Source organism: Parus major, chromosome 17, assembly GCF_001522545.3.
Source record: "Parus major isolate Abel chromosome 17, Parus_major1.1, whole genome shotgun sequence".
Taxonomy (NCBI): domain Eukaryota; kingdom Metazoa; phylum Chordata; class Aves; order Passeriformes; family Paridae; genus Parus; species Parus major.
This window is the reverse complement of record NC_031785.1, coordinates 1,524,120-1,542,269: the sequence shown is the minus strand read 5'-3', so window position 1 is coordinate 1,542,269 and position 18,150 is coordinate 1,524,120. Positions and strand designations below refer to the sequence as shown.

Below are 18,150 nucleotides of genomic sequence, written 5' to 3'. Positions count from 1 at the left end.
TGTGTCCAATACCAGGTGTGGGATAAGGACTGCAAACCTGTGGTGCTGTTTTCCACATTTACTCTAAGTAAGACCTCCAACAGTATTGTTTTTACAAGAAAATACACGTGGATTTTTTTTTATTAGCTATATATTGTTTTCTAGAAAGAATTTTGGAGTAATTTTTATTGTGGGCACTCATTATGTGCTTTTTGACAAGTCTGCGGTCTCTCCTCACCAGGACAAGAATCAAACAGTACCTCAGCTCTTCGGATGCCAAAGGAGTTTGTGCTTAAAGATAACCATCAGCTATATTATGGCTGTTCTGCCTTTTGTCTCTTTCTAAAGAACAGAACTTCGAGATTTCATTCTCACAATGAAATATTTTTTTAAAAATCAACCCACATATAAAAAAGAATAGCTTCTACTTCACATTCACAGCACATAATTGAGAACTTTACCCATTCTAAATTAACTCCTACTTTACTGCCCAGTTAGTGACTTTTGGAACAAATAATACCTACCTTCTTTGTCAGTTACTGACCAGGAATATTTCTGAAATGACTTATTTGATGGAAGGGGATCCATTTCCAAAACTTTATAGATCTGCCCAAAGGCTGATAATCTGAGCGCGTGCTGAAAGGGACAGTAGGAACACAAATTAATCAGCAGGATTTCACCTCAGTTGCCCAAGTTTCTTAGTAAGTCTTTAGACACACTTCTGTAGTTTTGACAGACAAGACAGCTGTTACAGCTGGCCTCTGCAATAGCTGTGGAAAATGCTAATGTCTAAAATAAACATAAAACTCATGAATTTCTGTAACACAGAGTGCAGGGCACACTGACAGGGAGCCCACCCAGGGGCTCTGTGCTGGGAGCAGAGGTGGGTGCACAGACATCCCACTGCCTCTGCAAGAATAAGATCCCACACACATTTAACTCTTGCAGTCCTGAACTACGGCTTAACCTTTCCAGGATAGCACAGCACAAGAACTGTCAGGACTGCCATGAAAACAAGCTATCTTGGCAGAGAATAAATGGTGCTAATGAGCTGAATTCCTCACTGTTGTAGCACACACAGAGTTCCCTACCTGAGCACTGTGTGTAATGGCTTCTTTTTGCTGAACTGTCATGTAAGACAAAGCGTCCGTGGGCTCGCGCTCACAGGGGTCGTGCAGCCCCGGGCCCCCTGGCAGGGAGAGGAACAGGGATTACTGAGGAGAACGAGCAGCAGTGTGCAAACAGGGACTGACAGAGCAGCTGAGCCTGGCTGCTGCACAGTGGGCAGCACCCCTCCTCCAGCACAAACTGACCCGAGGTTTTATACCCTTGCAGTGGCCACAGACCTTATCAGGGTAAACACTGCATGTGGATGATAACGTTAACTGAAATCAGTAGGTCTGGAAGAAAACACCTAATTTGGACAGATCTGTAGATTTCAAGGAATCTGTAGAAACCATTAAGTCTATTTACCTTCAACCCCTTAATAAGGTACGGGTTAATTCGTAACAAATCTAACATTCCCTGTTAACATCACCTGCAGTGGCAGTATCATTCACACAGTGACCACTGTGCAAAATCCTTTCTTTTCATTTTAAAGAAAAAACCATTAATTTCAGTCCACAGCAGGTTCAGAGATCATGGCAGGCATTTCTTATATAATCCGACAGCTAAATGTTAAGGTGGGCTGCCCATCCCTTTGTGTTCCTGGAGTTCATTTGGCCCCTTACCAGGAAGCAGAATTCCAGATGCCAAACACTCCATCACTCGTCGCAATGCTTCCCCAGCGCCCAAAGGTCTATTACAAGTACCTATAGATTTTTCACATATAAGCTCGAGTGGCTAGAAGACATTAAATTACGATTAGTATGGACACAAGGGTAACTGTGACTGCAGTTAAAAATGGGGGGCAGAGGGGATGAACATTCACATCAGGTCACTTTGTAATCCACTACAGGTCTAAAGCACAGAAACCTGTCCCAGAGGAGGCCATGTCCTCGTGCAGGGCACTTGTCTTTGTCCCCTGCTCTTAGAGGACACCAGCTGCTCTCCACTGTCTGCCCAAAAAGTCAAAAAGAAGAGGTCTCTAAAGTCAAGCCACCTGAATGTTCTCCTCTCAGAGGGTTCCACACAAGAAAAACATCACCTCTGCTGCCCTACAGAGTGTTCTTCTCCAGGCATAGAGAGCAAACCTGCCCCAGGAAAGGGCAACAGCCACTGTCAGGAGTGGCATTGTCACGGGAACAGGATAGTTTTGGAAGACTAAACAAGAGGGATGGAAGGTAACAAGTGGAAGTCTATTGCCTATCCTCCAGGATGTGCAAGGCCTGCAGCAGCATGTCCTGTTCCATGGGATCAGTGTACCCCTTTTCATGGGATCAGTGTGTCCCTTTCCATGGGATCAGTGTGTCCCTTTCCATGGGATCAGTGTGTCACAGACTTGAGGACTACTTGCCTTCTCTCCCCTACACAGGGAACAGTTAATGGAGAGCAAAAGAACAGGGGTGGAAGGAGGAGTTTCATACAAGACTCTGCTTTCTCCAGTCCTTACACTGCTACAACTCTCAGGACATCTGAGACATGACCTTGTGGCCTTCAGCTCATTCTGTACTTACCCAGCCTTTCAGCGGTGCCCATGTGGGGACTCTGTTGCACAAATCCCGTAGAATACGAAGGACAATTACACATGATTTTAGTCCATTTGCCCTGGCCTAAAACAAACAAAATGATTCCAATACACCTGCAAAAGCCTGGTCTTCAATTTTGCTTTTCTTTTTAAATGCACAGAGTCCTGGGATAGATTTTGTTTTAAATTATTTTTACTTAATACTTAATCAGCTTCATGCAAAATAAAAACACTTATATAGAAGTACACTTGAATTTAGAGAGAAGCATAAAAAGGCAGCGAAATGTCAAGATTGCTTTTGTAGCCTCATGACAACTCTGGACCAGCTGACTGTCTCCCTGTCACGTTTGCCCTCGCACAGTACAGCACTGGGTTGGAATTCTAGACCTTTGCTCTAGGAGGGACTAGTCAGAAATTAAAGAGGCATTAAAATTAAAACTGTCTCAAATTAAACCTCGCAAGGCTACAATAACAACAAGGTAAGAACAAAGAGCCAACCTGAAACCATTTGGCGTGCCGCAGAGACGCCAAGGCCTCCAGGCATTTCTGCCTGTCCAATAAGTCCGGAGGATCTTTCATCGCAACATTATCTACTGGTAAAAATGGGATAAAAAGAGACAGATACAATTTGACCAAGGGGTTTCTGTCACAATACAAAAAGAGCGGCAGCATCTCAATGAGATAATAAGACTCCCAGAATTTAAGTGCACGGTGTTATTTAATTTAAACAAGCCATTAAAGGTAGTAAATGTGCACGTGTGCAACAGAAGCAAAGGCATTCACTCCTTGTAAAATAATAGTAATAATAAAGATGGCCACTGCTACAGACAATCTGGGATCTTATTAAAAATGTAGAACACATTTCAAGGCAGAAAATAGCTCTATAGCACTTTCCCTTTTTTTTCTGTTGGGATGTACTGGGCTTTTTTTCCTCTTTGTGAGTTTTATTCCACAAAGGTGGCACAGAATTTCAAAGCTGCTTTGGACAAGAGGAACATATTCTCAGGGGGTAATAAAAAAAAATGTAATAGGTAGAAAGTGAAATTACATCCATGCAATTGTTGAGAATTCCAAAGAAAAGCATTGAATATATTTGAATTATTGCATGAACAGTACTAGCCAGTATAATTCAATGAAAGAAATATACAGGAAATGCTAGTACAATACTTTAGTTGATTAGTCTTTCATATGACCAGAGCATATGAAAGAGTGGGTTTGGTAACTTCCAGGTCATTAATGTATTTGAGAGGAAGTGCCCTCATGTAAAAGCTTCCCAACAGCAACTGAAACCAACAGAGGAAATTCAAAAATGGATTTGAGAGACAAGACACTGATATTTTCTGTCCAGGTTTACACTTTTTTTTTTTTTTTTGCCTTCCCCCCCTTTCTCCTTATCAACAAACTTGTAACCAACTGCTTTTAGCAGCCACATCCAATTCTACATTATAGGGAATTCTGTATCAGTCATTTCTTCTGTATTTATTTTAATCCAGAGGAGTTTGTGACATCCAGATTCTCTGGAAACTCTATATAAATGACAGTCTACATTTCTGTGAAATCACATTACAAAGATACTAGTTTTAGCTGATGTTGAGAACATCTGGAATAACAAAATTAATCCATGGCTTAACTAAAACCTTGACTATGACTTTTTTCTATGAATACACAGTTACTCTTGACTTAAAAATAAACAATATGGAAATACACTCTTTTCATTATTCATAATTGTTAATTCTCCAGGTCTTCAGAGACCTTTGCAGAGCTGAATGAAATTCTAAATCCATTTCAAACTGAAGACTCTGCTAGATGAGCAAAATCCAGCAAGACATCTAAAATACCAGGACAAGTTAGGAGGGAAAAGTACCATCAGTTTGTTAGTGCCATCTCAAAGGACATTTTCATGGGTTCCTTTGAATGGGACTGCCTGCATAAACAATTGCATGTTTAATGTTAGGGCTCCCTCTCCTAAACCAATTCCTGGGAAAGTTTCTCTGGTAAAAGCACTTTATGTTATGATGAATAAAAGAGCCCAAAGCAAAAAAAACCCACCAGTGTAAAACTGAACAGGACCAGTATCTTGTCTGACAGGTGATGGTTGCAGTTCACAGCTGCTGACTCAAGTGCTATAAGCTTATTTTCTAACCCCTGTGAACTTCATAGCAGATATTTGCATTGTTTGTTATTGCCCTCATCAATATCCTCCCAGCATTCCAGGATTGGGATTAATCACTCCTTTTGTCTGTTTTCCAAATGAAAGCTGCAAAGTCTCAAAGCTCTGGCTTTTTTTGAGCACAAAAGGTCACTCTGGAACACAAGATTTGCTTCTAAATTTCCTTTGCAGTTTTGTTGTTTTCAGGAGTGACATTTGTGACACTCAACATTTGGGATTACTCAACATCCATCTGGGTAGTTCTCTGAGAAAACTTGACTGCAGACAATATAAACATCTGCTTAAAGCTCAAGTATTGTATCAAACAAGTACTGTCAATGAATGATCAGAATCTTATTTTAAAACGTTAGAAATGGCAAAGGTGACTGACTGCAAAATCATTAATTTTTTGCAATGAACTGGGGCTCAGTGTTGTATGAGGCTTTGCTAAAGAGTGTTGCAGCCATCAATAAAGTAAATTAATTTTTCCTTTAAACTACAAGCCAAACAGAATACATGTCACCTGTCATTCAGGTGAACCAAAAACCTCCTAAGATTTGTTTCAACTATTTAGAACCGTACTTTTTCTTACAGCATTAAGACCATTTTCCAAGGTCTAATTTACAAATATCTTGGAGAATTTGCTTGTTCAGCCCCAGTATCCTGATGTTGCAGTCTGCCAACTTTCGGGTGCAAGATTCTATTAAACAGAAAGATGAAGAGAACAGGCAGTGAAGAGGGCGAGCGGCTTGCAGAGGGCTCCCTTCAGACCCCCTCGGGAGAATGGCATGTTTCTTCATGCTCTGCCAGTCAGGAAAGTGAGACCAAATCAAAATTTTCAAACAGAATTGCAAAGCTTTCCTTTTTTCCGTGTAGTTTTAACAAGGGCAGTGATCCAAGGAGTTTAGTAAAGAGTAAATTCTAAAGCCCTGACGTTAGCTCACTCTATGCAACACAGAACCAATCCCTCAGGAATTCTCTCCCCACTGCTGTAGCATTCTCTTCACACAGGAGCTGCCAACTCCATTCATTTGGGCCATACGAAGAGCCTTGTCTTCTCCAGAGAGGGGAGGGCAGTCTGGGGTTTGCTGCCCCTTCAGAGGCACTTGGCCCCGTGGGAGCATCACTGGCCATGTCCTGCTCCAGGAGCAACGGGACTTCAGCCCCACTTTGGTGAACCAGCTTGTTTGTGATTACATCATTTGTTGTTACTGTATGCTCAGTAACAACAACTGGTTTTCAGGATACAAGGTTCTGGTCTGGAAAGCTCAATTTATATTTGATGCTGTGACTAAAAATTCAGTTTCTTAAGACGTTTAAAATTTAAACTGATGCAAAATGCAGGCAAATTTAGGTGCTTGACTTCTCAACATGAGAAAGCAGAGCTTTATGGGTAGCTGTTTGTGGGAAACACCAAAATGCACACACACACCGGGCCACTATTTATTTTTGCTACGGAGCAGCAAAAACAAATAGGACAAACACATCTTAAACATGAACACTTTTCCAAAGAGGTGGGGACTGAAGAGAAATCCAGGAATGTTTTTCAATACATTCTGACATCAGGGCATGAAGGCACACACAGCATTCCTACAGAACAATGGGAGCACTGGTAACAAGGGCCGTTGGCCTGACCTGGGTTGTTAGAGGACAGATTAGTGCTAATCCCACCACAGAAACCTTGGTCAGTTTTCCGAAGGCTCAGGAAAGCCTGGGCCTATCTTACATGGAAGATGAAAGGCAAGTTCAGCAACACTTTGAGCTCCTTCAGTCAAAAGAATGCATGGAGCCAAGTAAAAGATTTTTAAAACTGCATATGAAGTGTATTTACATTTGGTTGACATTGTTCAGTGGTAGTGAAAAAATACGGTAGTGCTTTGGAGATCAAGGTGTTTTCACCAGTTTCTCCAATTATTCTCCCTTGATGCTAGACATTAAACTTTTTTGATCCGATTCTAAGTGATTTCAATCTAAATGGTTGGAAAGATTACAAAAAAAAATCTCTCCCTTTTCAACTTACTTAGTGACATCTGCATAATGCTCCATATACCTTGAAAAGGAATATGATAAATGTCTCTATGATGAATCAGTGCCAAGGAACCTGGACTTTAAAATGAGAACCATGACCCTATTCCCTGTCCTCAGCAGCTGCACAGAATGACAGTGTATAACCACTTCAGGAGAAGTGGTAAAACCATTTTAAATTTAAAAAATATAGTAGAGACCTTTGAAAATATTTTAAGATACTGAAAAAAAAAATAGACCACCTACGTTTTAAGCATGAGAAAGCATAAAAATTCCAATCCTCCTTTAGTTTGAGATGAATTCAGAAAATCCTGGACTCTGCTGGCATAACAGCATCAATATTTACAAGAAAATACTCGGGCAGAAGCCTTTGTGTAAAATCGTACCCCCTTGTGGGAATCGCACAAATCCTTCACCATCGGAATTTGTCCTGCACTTTGTGCTCTCTCATGAACATGGATGAGCTGCAGCAGCTCCAGGGCTTGGTCTCAGCATCTTGTGGGAAGCTGAACTACTAAGGCAATATGCAGTTTATTTTTAATGGTCTTGGAAACAGCATTGTTGCTAATTTGAGAGTAAACAGCCAGTGTAATTAAGGGATCTTTGCCATTCATCTGTTCTGTAAGATTTTTCTGCATTCAACTGCTGCCAAAGTGTTACATGTCACTTGGAAAGGGATCCTTCCTGCCATCGCCTCCAACAAAATACGGAGAAACTGACCAACATTTCTCATCCCGTTGGTATTCCATGTGGGAGAGGGAGGAAGCAAAGGACTTGTGGCAAGTCTAGAAATGGGAAGAGAGCGACAGGGAGTTCCCTAGCCCACACGGGCCCAGCTGCCTCAGTTGTCATGACAGAGAGTGGCCAGTTGGTCAAAGGTCTGACATCATCCAGTGGCAAAGTTTCTAGGGATAGGTTTGGGAAGCAGAAGCAGAAATTACTGGAAAGATTTTAAAAATACAACAAAGTATGGCTACATTTGCTCTTCTCTATTGCTCACAGTCTGTTTCCAGCCTCACTGGTACTACAGGCACCATTCCTGCAGCACGGGCACGGAGCTGTGTAGGACACGGCGGTGAGGGAGAAGGAACGGAAAGGACTAAGTGACAGTTTTCTAGAACTATTTTGCTCTATGGACATGAGGTACAACGTTCAATCCAGAAGCAAAAGTGCTGTATCACAGCACCATAATTTCAACTGTATCCCAGTTAGGACATTTTTAAAGCCAGAAACATATACATCATCAATCAATAAAAACTGAGGGCCAGGACGACACACTGGCGAGCTTTGCAGAAGAGGGCTTTTACATAAACAGAAACATTTTAATTAGTTTTTCAAGAAACTGTGAACCAATCCCACTTGACTGACTTAATTTGCAAACAAGACTGTGCAGCGCCAGGTGCTCAAGAATTAAATAACAAGTCTGAAAGAAAGGAGAACTAAGATCTAATTGTATGTCAAAGTTAACACTGTAGGAATATTGCCTGCAAAGGGAAACTACACATATTTGCATGAAAATTAAGTGATTGCTGCTTTTTTAAGGCACAAATAATGTAACTCATGGTGGCAATAGCCACTCTAGTCAGTATGTGATGTACAATTAAAAACCTACTTCCCAATTAACCCTGTGCTGCACAGTCAGGACATTTAGCTAGAACAGTCTTAAAACCAAGTTAAAACGCTCTGTGTACCTCCTTCCTTCTTCTCTGCTTCATCTCGGATGAGAGGGGATGTGAGTATCACCTTCAAAGTGAGCTTGGGCTCCTTTGTGTTATGGATAACAATAGCTGCCTCATTTACATGCTCCTCCACCAGATACTTCTCTTCTGTAAGTTTCTGAAAGTCACCAAGAAAGATTTCAAGACTCTCCCAATCGACTGAAAAAGTGAAGAATCTGTTTATGCGCCTCAGCTAATGAGAAGGCTACAGGGCATTGCAGTAACAAAGGTGGCCTTGCCTCCCTCATTAAAAACAATTTAAAACATTTCTTTTGTAGCCAGTGCTTCAACTGCCTTACAGTTTGCTCCATTAATGTGCACTGTATCAGAGTTCTCTGCAGTGATCTCTCTGCAGCCCTTTGGGACCTCTCTTGCCCTCCAGAAGCACATGGGCAGCCACAGATGGCTCAGAGCCTCTCCACACAGAAGGAGTGACTATTCCTTCTGTGTGGAGTCTGGCTCAGCAAACTGGTGGTTAGGACAGCTGTTCTGACCTCTTCCCTGCTGCAAGCTGCTCTGCAGCTCCTTTAGTGTTGGCATGAAAATGGCTGAGCATGTGCTCACCATGAGCCTTCAATGCAGCAAAGCAGAAGCTCCTGAGGCTCCTTTTGTCCACTAATGGGCCTAAACCCTCCTTCACCTCCAGCATCTGATCCCTCTGCAGAGCTTCTCCTCATCTTCCATGCCCACAACAGCTGGAGCATTTCACGAGTCAGAGTCCTCTTCCCTCATCTCTTCTGTAATCCCTCACAGTCCTTCCCCACAGGCTCTTCTTACTTGCCTGTCTCTTGAATTTATTCACTCTTCACATATTTTAATTATGTCTACTCTCTCATTTTATCTCACTTTTTTTTAAGCACATATTAACTTCTCACTTTCAACCCTTCTCATTTCATGCCTCACTACAAGGTTTATTCTTTAATACTCGGTACATCCCTATCATTTTCAAACAAGTAAAATTTACTCTTTACTACTCAAAAGATCCTTTTCATTTTTAGCTATGGATAGGGCCACATCTCTAGGAACAATATTAGCTCATTAAAACAAGCCCTTTGTGTGAGAAAATGAATGGTGAGAACTAACAGCTGTCCAGAATGGTGAAACACGGGGAGAAAAGCAGACGAGGAGAAAAGCAGATTGAGTTTGGTTGTGGTTTGGAGAGGGGAACTTGCAGTGGGACATTTGAGGGCAGTTCCTTGGCACCAGTATTGGTGAGTCTGGAAGCTGGAGTGATTCCTCAGCCACAGAACTCTGTCACAGAGCTGGTATCCCTAAACAAGCTGCAACTGCTGCCTGCTGGATGCCACCATCAGAATTAAGTAGCCATAAATAAAAATAATGTGAACTCATGATTAACATGAGCCCAAATGAGTGACCTCCTAAAGTGACATGTCCTCACCTTGGCAGCACAGAGGGGTTTATGTGGGAACAGCCCAAGCAAAGCAGCTGCAACGGGGAACTGCAGGTTCAGGCAGGGAACAACAACAGGGACTGAGTGACACACTTGAGCAGGGAAGATTTCTGCAGTTTGGCTCATGTTGGGTGGAGCAGAGCGCCCAAACCCACCCTGGGTTAGTTACACACACACGGGTCAGCTGCCCTCCCAAGGAACTGACAGCACAAACAGGAGAAGGGCAACAACAGCAGTAAGAGGTTACATTTTGTGAGTAAGGACTCCACGGCACCACATTAAACATGTCGCATGCCCCAGATGCCGTCCTAGATTCAGAGTATATTCCTTTATATCGCTTGACTTTCTTGTTGGAACAATTTCCAGCCTTTCCCCAAATAGCCCTTGCAGTGCTGTCACCCATTGTGGGAGGACTGCTCCAAATGAACTCACCTGAATTTGAGCTGGGAGATTGTCTTTAACAATACATAACAAGGTCTTTGTGGGCTTTTCTTTGCACATGAGAACCAGCTCCAGATCCATATCATCTTTGATCAGCAAGCCCTTTGCAACCAAGCCAATTCTCATAACACCACATAACGTCCGACCACCTTGATCCCTGGAAATGAAACAATTTAGGATAATTAAAATTTTGCTCTTCAGGTAGAGTTTAGGGGACCCTTTAAGAGTCACAGTAAAGAACTTTCAAAGCAACATAGGGACACTTACTTTTTGAGTGCTGAGAAAAAGACTGTGACAACAGCCAGTTTTGTAGACAAGTATTGTTTAAAATCATGGAGTAAAGTGCAAGAAATGCATCTTTGACAGGCCAGCACCAGCTCTTGTCTCATCCAGTTATCTCCAAAGCATTTACTGCACTCTTGGATTATTTTTTAATATAAAATCAGCATCTATGTGGGGCTGACTTTCCATCTGGGGTTAAACTACGGCAATAATGGAAAGTAATGGAGGCTTAAGAAACTTTGTTTGCTGGATTATAAAAACTTATTTAGTGTATCAGACTGCAGGAGCCCCCAAGCACATGGCTGTTGATTTGTGTGTTCCAGGGAATTGTATTTGCTTCAAACTGCTGAAAAGTTTGTCTGCTAAATGCAACTTCACAACATCACAGTAAAATAAGCAAAGAATTGGAGAGCAACTGCTGCCCACACTGGGCTTATTGCCATTCCCTGCACACCCCCCACGTGCTACCACCTCAAGAAGTCCAAATATATCCCCCTCCTCCTATGAGCATTCATCTGCAGCTGACCCAGGTAACACCACGACTCTTATTCGGAGGAAAGGAGCCATTGAGAGCAGCACAGGGACACATTGTGAGCTGAGGCTTCACTCACTTGGCAGTGCCTTCTGCAGCTACCTCCTTGGCTTCTGCATCACCCTCACACTTGGCAGACTTGTTCTTTTCATCCATCCAGTCAGAGACATGCTTAAGGGCACATTCTACTGTTGAGACCATGTTCTGGACAGCTTCAAGCTCCTCTGGAGATGGATAAATGGTTGAATGTTTCACCATTACGTGGCGGTCATCATTAGCAAAAGATCGGATCGATCTCTGTTGAGGAGTGGGAAACAGGAAGAAAAGAGAACAAAGTTACTGGAGTATTGACAGGACATTGCCTGAATGGGAATCCTGCCTGGCAGGGAGGGTGCAGATTGGGCACAGCATGTGGAAAGGAGGGTGGGCAAGGAGGCATGATTCCTATTTTGTAAAAGGCAATGATACTCTCCAAATACAATTTTGCATATTCTGGAAGTGCTGAGTGCAGCCAACTCTCCTCTGTTTATGCCAGGGACAAGAGCAGCACACCTTGGAAGAAGCAGTCAAAAAGCCAGTCCCTCACAGGTTTGCTGCAGATGAAGTCACAGGCAGTACAGAACTGTGAGAGGCTCAGCCACTGCACAGGTATTTACAAAGACATGAATGAAGATGAGAATAAAGATAAATGTTGAGAGACTGAAATTTCTTTTTAAAAAACATTCAAATGAATAGGAAAATATTAGAGTGCTAATTTAAAAAGTCAGCAGTGAAACTCAGAGTCCTGAGTGATACTGCTGAGGGAGGTAAACTTCACTGGTTGGGTAACCTGTGCTAGGAAGTTTTGGGTTTGCTGCAGACTGTTCAGGTGAGACTTTTTTGATCTAAACAGTGTCCCAGCTGTGATCACAGCACAGACCTGTGGAAAGGGCAGCAATAAGTCTTGGTCTCTATAGACATATCAGTCATTGCTGAAAGCCTCCTGAAAGCCTCCCAGAGCAGAATCACCAACCAAACCTCTCTGTTCCTCCTACATATTAAGCACCTTAATTAGGTGTCATTTTCACCCCTACTTCGTGGGTTTGTAGCTGTACCAACTCTTAAGGACACAAAGGGACTTTCAACAACCTCAGAGGGCTGGATCCTTATTCAGGAAGTGTCAGTGATTTCCTGTGTTATTGCACTCCCTGTGTCTCTTCCATTGAAGGTCATGACATCATTCCCTTCCTAATTTTTGTGTTCCTACCCAGATGGATAATTTGGCCAGTAAAAATTCATCTGTCAGGGGCTGGTTTTATCCCCTGCAGTTTGATAGGCTGCAAAATGCTTCCAGGAGGTCCCTCTTGTGGTTATCCACAACATGGATACAGCTGGGCTGCAGGGAAACGGCCGAGCTGCGTTTAACAACTCACCCACCATCTTCTACCTTACAAAATGTCAATTACAACAGTGGAACAGAAATAAATTGGTAATTCCTACTTATGAGACGCATTTTATTTTCTAATGAAGAGGGGCTGACAAGATCAACTCCTCATTACAATTCAGGCCAAAAAGAATGACAGAGTGGGACACTATTTAAAAAATATTAACAACTCTGCTTTGCAAAGTGTTCTTTCTCCTTTTCACTCTGTAAATGGTAAGTCTTGGTTTAGGTCCTTTTTTTAAATATAAATATAAACACACAGCCTACGTGCAGCAACCAGCCACACAAACATTAGCAACTGTAATTAAAATTTATTGCATTTATTCTCATCTCCTTTCTCTCAGTAATAACCTTAGAGGTCTTGAAAATATATAAATATGTTTAAACTGCTCTCCACTCATATTGTTCAGGAACTGAGTAGGTTATTTGCCTTTTTGTGAACACATTTCAGAATCTCACCATCACAACACTTCATACTTGCACATCTTTACAAATCCCACATCTCAGGCATTGCAGCCAAAGCCAGGCAAATGAGAAGCAACTCCTCACTTAAACCATACACACCAGGTATATTTGGCTACACAAATTTCATCTACACTGTCTTGAAGTGTGCACAGAGGCACCTTCAATCACACACACATGCATGTGAATAATCAAAACCTGGTTTTGTGAGGTAGAGGTGGAAGGGGAATGTGAGCATTTGGTAATGAAATCTGCAAGTTCAAGGTCACTGATGCTGTTTGCTACAGCCTGCTAATACCAGTTTTATTAGAAAACCTTATGAGCATCCCCTTCATTCGTATTTAATAATTCATGTACTGCAGGCTCACAAGAACACTCTCTGGCTTTAAGAGGCTGACAATACATCAAACCTCACTTGCTTTGCTCAAAGCACACAGTACCATCCCTCAAGTTAGTGCAAGGTCAGAAAATCCCCTCTCTCGGGTTTGATCAGGCCCCATGCAAGCCTGGCAGCAGAAAACACTTCTAATGCACCCCTGTGAAAGACAACAAATACCTACCATGGTTTGTTAGTGTTTCAGCTCTCTTTCCCTCCCTTTCTCCTTTTCCCTCCTCCTTGGTGTCTTTGCTAAGCACTGTTTTGCCTGACAGAACCTCTTCATAAGCCTCTCAGTCCTTTGACAGCTCAAGACTTCATACAGCCAAGGTGCTCTGGGAGTCACTTTCTCTAATTCACCTGCAAAAAGAGAGAAACAACTTGAAATTGGAAGTGATGACATGTTGATTCCAGAAGTGCTGTTTGCAGCACATGAGGCAAACCACTGATCAGAGCACCCCAGCTTCCAGATGGGACGGTCACTGATCCATTTATATCTGAGCAAACAGATGTCACTGTGGAAAGCAACTTTTTGTGATGTGCCCACACACATGTAACGACTTTCCCACGCCAGCTAGAGCTGATCCCAGGGAGGTTTGTCAGCCACCTGGCAATTCCAGCTCCTGGGATGAGGAAGACAGGAAATCCAACATGGCAAACATGTTCTATGTGAAACCAGCTCACAAAGTCTCTATTTTTGTGTCATACACACATTAGGAATCAAACACACTACATTTAATTACCAAAAAGTAATTCCCTGTGGAAATCCTCAGTGCAGCCCTCAATCCTATGTCAGATACTGCCCAAGAACCAAGGCTTCAGGTTGCAATAACTACAAGGTGTTATTTAAAGACAGACAAGCACATTCTAAAAAACTGCAGACGTCAGACTTGCAAGGAGCTGAAATCACCCACACCGCCTGTGCTGCCCATGCACCGCCTTTCCCAGCACACAGCATGGAAGATATCCTGCAGGAGCAGCCTTCTTGTACTAAACTGGGAAACAACACCAGCACTGGCAGCATAAAACTGCAAAGAAATGCTCTGTGAGAGAGAAGAGCAGAATAACAGAGCAGGTAATGTGAGAGAGGGAAGCATAAGCTCACTGCACAGCAAGACGCTCCAGTTCTTGCAGAAAATTCCTGTTTTCCTTTCACTAGACATGTTGTTGCATCAGCTCTCCAGCAACGTTTTGAAGCAATTGGAAACCCAGTCAGTAAATTTCTGCAGATTGACACACACACAAAATGTTTTCCTTTTCTCCTGTATGCTGACCCCCCTTCTCCAGCAATGCTTTGCATATTGTGTGTCAGAGAAGCCTGACATTGTTAGAGATTAAAAGCATGTTTGGCAACAGCACAGGGATAGGTAAGATGACTTGAAAGCTGAGGAAATACTTAAACCTGTGATGTGACAGGGAATAATTAAAATGTTGCATCCCACAGAGATTTGAATGTGACAGGGGAAAAGGTAACAGCAGATCTTGCTTCCCTATTTTCCTGGTTAGGAACAAATTAAGCAGGTTTACAGGACCAGTAGCTTTGGCAGCAAGGGCTTGATAGTTGTTTGTATGTCACACCACTGAGCTGAGGATGTAGAATTGGGTAAAACAAAAAGCCAGACAAGAACACTGTGCAGGGACCTGTCTGTTTCAGCAGCTGAAAATTACCAAGGAAGAAACCCCAAGAGAGTTAAGTGCAGTCATACTAAAAATACTTGGGAAAAGCAAGCTAATGAAAACCCTGACTGACCCCATTTCTCATCACAGAGGCTCTATGCCCACCAAGGTGTATTAACACTCCACCAAACTGCTTCCCAGAAGCAATCAACAAAGGGGATGTTCTTTCTCTTAAGAGATCCTGGAAGTCAGACAGGGGCAGCTGGGAGGAAAACTAAGCCAAGATCACTGCTTTGGCAGTATTTATTTTGTGAACTAGTCATAAGCTCCTCCACATTCAACAGCCTTTCGCCATCTCCAGAACCAGCCAGACTCTTTACAAGGTCGTTTTACTTTTTAATAATATTAATAATAACTTGAGTCAGCAGATAGCAAACTAGAGAGACTTTTATGAGACATATTTCTAGATAATCTATTTTAAATTATTTCTCTCTCCAAACTGAATTCCAGCTATCTTCACCTACTCTTCTTCCCTGTCACTCCCACATTTCACATTTTCCGTTTGTTATCTTCTATGGTAGCTGTAACTTGGCAATTCCAGGCACAGAGAAGGGCACTGGAATGTGTTGCTGACTTCAGCATATGCCCAGTACAATGTCTCCAGACTCCAGCAACACTCCAGCCCAGCCTCCCTCCCAAGACTCCTGCAAGCTGTTGCTTATCAGCTCACCCAGACTGTGGCAAGCAGATGGACAGAGATATCTATATCTGGCTGAGCAAGTTCTGGTGCTCAGGAGGTGCTGAGCAGGCTGCTGTCCAGAGGGTGAGTCTGTGAGAGCCTCTCCCTCCTGGGGCAGCTCCGCTGCGCCGGGCGCTTCTCAGGTCCTTGGGAAATCCAAAACAGGCTGGAAATGAAAGTGTCACAGCCACAATGGGGGCTCATCTCTGCTGGGCTGATGAAGTGAACACACCAACACCTCTCCATACTCTGTCTCAGCAGTGTATGGAGCAGTGAGTGACCTGTTTTTTTGTTTCCAAGGCAGGTTCAGTTTTCAGTGACAAGTAAAGGTTGTTGGCTGAAGGTATTTATGAGCTCTTTACCTGCCCTTTTTTTCAGCAGTGCACAGCTGAAGGCAGGGCACAGACAGATGAATTACAAAGGGATCTTTATTATAAAATTCAGAAAGCTGGAAAAAAATCCTGAAAATTGAGTCAAAGCTGATACACGATGTCTTCCAAGTCATTAACATCCTACGAATATTTCAGAAACACGCATAGGAGTGAAACCCTAATTTAGTTCAGACTTTGAGAGAACATTTTCAACAAAAAGCACTAAACAGGAGGGAGTTTACTATAAAAGTATAGACACAATATACAGAATAAAGTACATTTGACAGCACACAGAATTAAATTAAGGAAAACCAAATCAAATCTGCTCCAACCATATGGACTAAGGCAGCATAACATAGCTCAGCACCAAATACATCAGAAAGCATTATGTGAAGTGAGCAGCAATTCCATAAATCCAACAGCCTCATTCCACTACCAGACTATAGCTGGATATTTCCTCCTGCATCCTCAGGGAAGTAACAGTTGATGCTCAGACTAAAAAGTACAATATTTAAATGTGCAGCTGTCTTACCTAGGGGCAGCCACCCACACTTGCAAGGAAACTTGTACAGGAAGCTCCTTGCACCACTGAGACCTTGGTGACCTTGAAAATGTCACTTCTGCTCTGCATCATGCGCCCCTAAAGTGTAAAACAAGAGTAAATAATCTCTGTCTCCAAACCAGGTCACAGTGGAGCCACACAAAGTCTGCAGCGTGGTTTAAAATCACTGGGGATTTGACACATTAGAAATGTTATTAAAACACCATGACAGTGTAGCAACGTTTCCATTAAACATCCCATCCTTCACAGAGGAAGTTTATGCTTTGGCTCAAGACAAGCAAAAAGAATTTCAGATGAGGCTTTTGTAGTAGGAGATATTCCTGCATCTGCAGCTGCATTCCCAGGGGACTGACAGTTAAACAGCCAGCAGTGATGAATATGCTCAGCTACCTCAGAGTGCCTGTGAACAGGGAGGTGAAAAGGCAGGAGAAACAGGTACTTGCACTCCATGGGGACTGAAATACCAGAATGGGGGTGCTCTGAGCCTCTAGAAAGGAGACATGGACTGTGTCTGGCACCCGAGTATCCCCCTGCAGCAGCACCTTGCACAGAAGTGTTACTGGTGCAATGGAGAAGAGGAAATTTGGGGCACTGGACACCAGAGCTCCAAACCCTTCACTTCAGTGAGCTGCTCTCCGGGCTCCTGGCCAGGCCAAGAGCACCATGAAAATTGGTTTTAAATGCTCCATCAAGAAGGCACACACTAACAATATTCAGCTGAACATTAAAAACACCCTCCACCTTCCAAATCTACCCCGACACCAGGATCTGCCCAGGAGAACTGCAATTTGCAGTGTGCAGCACCCCAAGAGCAGACAGAGTTTATACTGACAGGGGAGCAAGAACAACAGAAGTTGCTAATAACAAAGCAATGAGTATCTAACACAGCTTGAGGTGTGTCACACACGGTAACAGAAAATTTAAACTGGTTTTTGTTACCTTCAAAAGTCAGAATGAGAGGCTTGCAACTTCAAATTGGAAGTTTATTTTAGCCTCTGCTTTGCATTCAGAAGACAGGTAATTTTTCATCACACCACACAAAGTGCTGCTGAAAATATGTTGTGTTTTTCTGCAGTATAATTTTATTGCTGGCCTTCTGCCAAGAGTCTTTCTGGCAGCATCTCCCACAGTTGGAAACTGTGTATCTGGGTCAGAAAAGACAAGCCGCTTTTCAGAACAGCTCAATACATTTGGCAGAGATGCTGATATTGTAATTGAACTCTTTCAGCAACTCTCTTTATGATGTACCCAGACACCAAACAAAACAAGATCTGCAGTGTTGATTAATGTCAAAATAACTGACAGAGAAATATCAAAATAGTTTTCCCTCATGTTAAAAGTATCAACAAACCGGGGGGAACAGATAAGAAATACAATTCATGAGGATTCAGAGAGGAGCACAGGGCAGAGAAATCTGCAAAATATGACTGACCTGTG

At 42.7% G+C, this 18,150-nt stretch overlaps 1 protein-coding gene and 1 long non-coding RNA gene across 15 annotated transcripts in view; one reads left to right on the top strand and one right to left on the bottom strand.

The window, feature by feature from the left end:
- The window catches only part of LOC107211952, a 30,229-nt gene extending 28,211 nt beyond the window's left edge, over nt 1-2,018 (top strand). The window contains exon 3 of the long non-coding RNA XR_004499654.1: nt 1,937-2,018. This is a non-coding gene — a long non-coding RNA (uncharacterized LOC107211952). The remainder of the gene's footprint in view (nt 1-1,936) is intronic.
- Nucleotides 1-13,852, bottom strand: part of STRBP (spermatid perinuclear RNA binding protein) — a 50,838-nt gene extending 36,986 nt beyond the window's left edge. For 7 of the 14 annotated variants that reach the window (XR_004499652.1, XR_004499653.1, XM_033518435.1 and 4 more), the window contains exons 1-9: nt 13,609-13,849; nt 11,243-11,460; nt 10,341-10,506; nt 8,471-8,615; nt 3,104-3,198; nt 2,595-2,690; nt 1,710-1,821; nt 1,071-1,168; nt 504-615 (exon numbers count right to left, since the gene is read on the bottom strand). Coding sequence is in view for 12 of the 14 variants with exons in the window: in XM_033518435.1 (XP_033374326.1) it covers nt 504-615; nt 1,071-1,168; nt 1,710-1,821; nt 2,595-2,690; nt 3,104-3,198; nt 8,471-8,615; nt 10,341-10,506; nt 11,243-11,460; nt 13,609-13,611 (1,045 nt within the window). In the remaining 2 variants the exon portion in view is untranslated. Of the gene's footprint in view, nt 1-503; nt 616-1,070; nt 1,169-1,709; nt 1,822-2,594; nt 2,691-3,103; nt 3,199-8,470; nt 8,616-10,340; nt 10,507-11,242; nt 11,461-13,608 lie in introns of all 14 variants that reach the window. The other 7 variants (XM_033518427.1, XM_033518428.1, XM_033518429.1 and 4 more) reach the window with 7 other exon arrangements.
- Nucleotides 13,853-18,150: the final 4,298 nt, after the last annotated feature.